Source organism: Montipora foliosa, chromosome 3, assembly GCF_036669935.1.
Source record: "Montipora foliosa isolate CH-2021 chromosome 3, ASM3666993v2, whole genome shotgun sequence".
NCBI classification, from domain to species: Eukaryota; Metazoa; Cnidaria; class Anthozoa; order Scleractinia; family Acroporidae; genus Montipora; species Montipora foliosa.
In genome coordinates, this window is record NC_090871.1 from 63,791,214 (window position 1) to 63,797,213 (window position 6,000).

At 38.5% G+C, this 6,000-nt stretch overlaps 1 protein-coding gene across 1 annotated transcript in view; it reads left to right on the plus strand.

Annotated features, from left to right (window-relative positions):
- Positions 1 to 6,000, plus strand: part of LOC137997936 (uncharacterized) — a 38,844-nt gene that overhangs the window by 6,366 nt on the left and 26,478 nt on the right. Inside the window, exons 4-6 of the mRNA XM_068844265.1 lie at positions 2,027 to 2,111; positions 2,806 to 2,977; positions 3,132 to 3,797. Of these exons, the coding sequence (XP_068700366.1) occupies positions 2,878 to 2,977; positions 3,132 to 3,797 (766 nt within the window). The 5' untranslated portion in view covers positions 2,027 to 2,111; positions 2,806 to 2,877. The remainder of the gene's footprint in view (positions 1 to 2,026; positions 2,112 to 2,805; positions 2,978 to 3,131; positions 3,798 to 6,000) is intronic.

The following is a 6,000-nucleotide window of genomic DNA, read 5'->3' on the forward strand; positions in this document are numbered from 1 at the left end:
AGCCCTACAGCCACTTCAAAAAGGTCCAGGAAGGCATTCTAAATTAAAAGATCTCTAAAGAAAAAAACACACAAAAGATCTGAGCTTATAAGTTTTTTTTCGACATGGGCTTGGTGATTGAGGTTTGATCACTCACAGAGTATCATCGGATATCTGACAACAACAACAGCAACAAATAAAAAACAAGTACTTCAACTACTTACCACTGAAGTAATGTGGTGAATTGCAGCAGTTGAGCTAAAACACCGGTCTCATTTTGTCTCAAGTTTTTTTAGCTGATGACAGTCTGGCAGTGTTCATTTGTTACTTAAACATACGCACGAAATAAATTTTGTTTTCTTAAAGGCGTCTTTCCTTACTCGCATTATCTTCAAAAGTTGAAGAACTTGAAAAGTAAGATACCTTCCACGCTTTATTTAGCTAAATTCGCCATTACACTAAAAGAGCATAAATCTACCCAAGAGTTTGAATTTTTGCTATCATATTAATATGCTACATTTAGTCGCAATTAATTTTTCCATCAACGTCATTTTCTACAGTTGCCATTTTGATGATAAAATGGAGTGACAGACTTCAAAAGGACCAGATAAACATATCAAACTGGGCCTCTGAAATTTAATCTTTCACTTTTCTATATGGGTTCCTGTCGGAGCTTTCCAAACAGTTGTTTCCTTTTTGTCTGATTCATTGAAAGAGTGTAAATATGAGAATTCCAAGTGAGCTCAAAACAGTGAATTTGAATACTCGACATATGTTCATGTTAGCATTTCAGTATCAATTATAGACCGTAATCTAAGGACGGTGCCTACTAATACAAAGGTATATGCGGGAAAAGGAGATCCTAACAAGTGTTATTGAAATCCAAAAAGAAAACTGGGGGTAACCATGCATTTTTCGAAGATGATTTATCAATAATATTGGTTAAAAGGTTTACACTACAAAGCAATGTATGGCGTTCTTGTCCAAATTGAAAATGAATTATTTCTGCGTGGTTTAGACTAAAACTACATTTATTAAGCTTAAGCGCTTTTCATGAGATGAACCACATAAAACAGCTTTGAGTCCCGCCTGCACATAGTTTACTCCGAAAGCAGAAATCAAGGTACGCATCTTTTCCCTTGTTTTAGTTCAGTCAGATTGGTTTTAACTTGACGATATATAAGTCAAACTGAAAAAGGCAATAATAACAACAAGGAAATCGCAAGTATTCGTAGAGTGGTCAATTTTAAAACTGAGTATTTTCCCTCAAGGATTTGCGATTGGAATCCGTCCGGTTCAACCAAAAGTATTGTTTCAGTTGTTTATACGAGATAATTATATTTTACAAAAACGGGTACAAAGGGTATTTTACAAAAAAAAGGGGTACAGAACTGATTAATTAGAGTGCAAAGACGAAAAGAAATGAAAGGCCTTTCATGTTTTTCCACTTAAGCAAAAAGTCTGTATTTCATATTTTTTAAGGTAAGGGATATATCCTACAAACAGGGTTTTCAACTCTTGTACTGTATTTTTTAAATTTTCCAATAAAAACTGTTCTGTTTGAATTTTTTGTCTGGAGACGAAATATTATGTAGGCTGCATGATTTTTCTTCGTGTTTGTTTGGGGTGTGTCTGTTTTTGTTTTTTTTTTTTTTCAGGCTTGTTAGCAACGGCTTAAAGTTGCAGCATTAACAGCTGCGACATCACCTTAAACTTAGAACGATATTAATAGCAGGAAGTTGAAAATTAGTTATCCTCTAATAATTATTTTCAATGGAGCCTTTTCAACAGCCATTGCATTTTCTTCATAGCTGCGTGCAGATATGCACTCGGCATGACAAAAAAAGTTGAACTGTTTCAATAGAAGTCGGATAATAAGCCATTTAGAAGCTCGATATCATAATCTGTTAGAGCGAAAGTCGTATTTTTAATAACCCTTCATATTACTTTCCTGCTTTGATCACGTGCACCAAATCGATTCCTGGTCGTAATTGGTTGGAATCTCAATCGCGCAACCAATCGATCATTTCACCTTATGTCTCAGCAGGTGATTGTGGTCAACAAATCTATCAAACGAGTGTAATTCATTTCATCTTTTATTGAATGAAAAGAACAAGCGTCATCATAGTGAGGTATATATATTGGGATGCTCGATTAATATTTTAACTTGTTTTTCCGAGATATCTTGCAAAATATCAGTGCATTCTTCGGCTGTGAGTATTCAAACTTATATTGCAACAATATTAACAACAAGAAGCGAAGAACGTTTAAATTAGTGTGAAAGAGTTCGATCTTAAATATTATTGTTTAAAGGGGATATGTCACTTTATTTCAGGGTGTTTTGAGGAAACTTTTAGTTTATCACAAGTTTAAAACTCAAAAATGGTAATGTGCAGTTCCTTCACTGGTAAAATAATCATAACATCACAAACAAGCAAAAAACGATCTTTATCCAGGCGATTTGCCAAGAACTTGCAAAACGTCGGGACTCCGGACTTTCTTAAATAATACCCAAATGCAATCTGTTTCAATCTTGTTTATTTGTGTGCATTCACGTTTCTCCTTCACTTTGCTGTATTTGTTTTTATATGTTGTTCAACAGTTTTAAGTGATTATTGCTACTACTTTTTGTGCATTTTGGGTGTCATGAAATTACATTATTTTGCGTGACATAGCCCCTTTAATTTCAGTTCCTCATTTTTAAGAATTTATACTTTCACGGATGTAATTACGTCCCATCTTTCAAATACGAACTTCGGCTACGAATTCAAGACCGAGGGTTAGGGGAGGTACTAATTTGTTTGTTTGTTTGTTTCTTTGTACCAGAACACAACTTTGGAAATAAATCCATTTTGACGGTTTGCCGCCATTTTACACCAACACAGGTGTATATAAAAAATGACGTACATTCAACGCTGTGTCGCACCAGCAGTTGTATCACTTGTTGTGATGTTTTGTGGAATTAAAATCTGTGGACCAGCCCAAGCTCAAAGCACAGGTAGATTTGAATAAATGAATAAAGGAATAAGAAAAGGCAACGACGTCTCATTAAATAAAAATTGATCACGCTCATAGAATAGGTTGCAATCAGTAAAACCTATAAATATATCATCTATATAGTGACGTTCTCTTTTGAACTTGATTCTTAATAGGGAATCTTCTTACCACGACATCCGCATCGTTGCCCTCAAAACCTTCCCCATCAATCCCCGTTCTACTTTCGAGTCCCCTACCTGTTGGTGGACTTGCTGAATCTAGCACTTACGCCACAGTGCCTTCAAGCGATCCTCAACCTTCTACAAGCAGTAGTCATCCTACAGTCGACCTGAAACCATCTACGAGACTTCGGCTAGATTACTGGCTTCCTCTCCTCTTCCCACCTCTTCCTACTGAAGCTCTTCGTCGTCCCGCTAGCCCGCCAACTCCTGGTAGTTCTCAATATCCTAGCGGTCTCCAACCTCTTGGCAGTCCTCCTGCTCTTCCTGCTCCTTCTGATCGCGCCCAACCAACCAGCGGACCTCCTTCCCCTGATCGGCCTCAACCTCCTGCTGGTCCTCCTCCCCCTGATCTTCCTAAACCACCTGGCGGTATTCTTTCCAATGAGAGCTTTCAATATGCCGAGCCCTCTAACCCTCCCCCTCAGCCGCCTATCCATATCCCTCACAGCCTGATTGAACAGATGTTTGCCAAAGGAATCAACAGTTTCTACATAACCATTCCCGTCACTACTCAACGTCTTCCAACTGGGGAAGCTATCAAATCCTTTCTCATGACTTCAACAGGATGGAACTGCATCCCGTCTATTGCGCCGTCTGAGGGTATGAACATTTTTTATCTGTTTGCTTAAAATATGTTTTGGCCTTCAATCAACACTTCTGCGTATCTTCTCCATTGTTTGGCATTGTCCTTAAATTCTAATACATCCACTATTCCTTTCTAGCCTCTTCAGTTTTCGCGATCGAATAAATTAGAGCCCCAAAATAATAGTCTCTAGTGATTGATAAAGTCTACTCTGCACTTAAATACGAAGACGACTATTATAAAAGAAGTCGCTTGAGGCTCTGTTTTGTTCACCGGAATTCTTTCAAGCTCGAGAGATTATTCAAAATGGCAATCAACAACCAACAACACTGAACAGAGAGACGACGTCGGAACACTGTTACAATAGGGAGATTACGCAAGAACGACGATGCCGGCTACGAAAAAGCCATAAAACAATAGCTGTAATGAGTAAAAAAAAAAACTCTGCACGCCCTGCACGTGCATTATTCATTTTGGTACATTTCTTTGCCGCCCTCGTCGTGACAACGACGTGAATTAACCAACTACCAGGTTGTGTAGAGGACGCGGAAACATGATGAAACATTTTTCGCTTTCTCCCCAAACAACCACACAATACATGCCAATTTTATTCCTGCAATGTTGGTGCACAAATTCCATTTCGAACGACTTGGGGCTACAACGAAGCTACTACAATAATAGGAAATAATATTTTTAGATGACGTTCTCGTTGCTTTCGTCGTCGTCTTCCTTGCATAAACTCGCTAATATTTACAGAGAGAGAAAAGTAACTGGAGAAAAGAAAAAAGAAAGATAAAATCTTACAACGTAGGGCAGACACATTTCCTTTGGGGGATTTCTTATTGCGCAAATTACCACAGAGCTCTGTATGCGGGTAGACTGTGATTGCCTGTTGCGTGTTGATTGACTAGTCATAGCTACCACGCCTTTTTTATATAATTCTCAGAATTTAATGGGATCTCAAGCAAGGACAACTGCGAAGATCATAGCTTTACTTGATTTCATATACGCAGTTCATATATGATTCAATTCATATACCATTTCATCATTGATTCATTCCTCAAAGGAACCAGTAGAACCCACAAATGACCAGCTCCCAACGTCAGTGGCTACATAGCTCAGATGGTTAGAGCGTCGCACCGGAATCGCGAGGTCACGGGTTCAAACCCCGTTGAAATCCTGAATTTTTCAGGCTTCTCTACGTAATTGTAAAAATTGCGTTCATAACTGCGAAGATCATAGCTTTACTTAATATTATTTCCTATTCACCTCAATTCGCTCGGCATGAGAAGAGTGTATCGACATTCCACGAATGATATAGGTGAGAAAGGTGTGGATATTCAGAGGGAAAATCTAAAACTATGGACAGGTGCTAACGTCCTCCGCATCACCTCAAATATGGTCAATTCACGTCGCTGTCAGAGCGAGAGGGCGTAGAAATGGACTCCAGTGTAGAACGCACGTGCAGAGCGTGCAGAGTTTTTTTTTGGCACGTTAGACCTATTGTTTTATTGCGTTCTCGTAGTCGGCGTCGTCTCCCTAACATCAAACCTCACCTACAACCGCAAACGCATATGAACAATTCAACTTGACAACAAAGTTTTGCAAGAATGTCGTCGAGTCAAAGCAAGTCACCAACACGGTAGCAGTTTTTGTATTTTTCGATCATCCAAAGGCCAGGTACTAGCAGTAAGAATAAATGAGCAACCTACACTGCTAACAAAGAGTAAGATTAATCGTACGGGCCGTCAAAATCGTTCTCGTCCTCGTCTTAGAATCCAGAGGTCCCTATTAATTGGAGCTTAACCAAGGACGAAGAAGAATATTATTTCGCGATTACTCATTTGGCATTGAAAATGGGTACAATCATTCAAGAATTAAAACTATTATGAACGGTGTGGCTGTCACGTTTGGAGACAAAATTTAAAAATTTCTCTTCTGAATCAGTTGCTGTCGTACTCTCGGAATACCCTTAAATACGGTCATTTCACGTCGTAGTCAGGACGACTACAGCGCAGCAAAAAAATGTACCAAAAATATATAGTACGCCGTATCCATATGTCATAATTTAACCACACGCAAGCATACAAGCTTAAAGCAGTCCACGGAATTACCCAACAGATCATCGGCATCGCATACCGCTTTTAACAATAACAAGTAACATGGTCTTTTAAGTTTTTAACAGGCAACTTTAAAAACCACCATAAGGAATTTAAATTT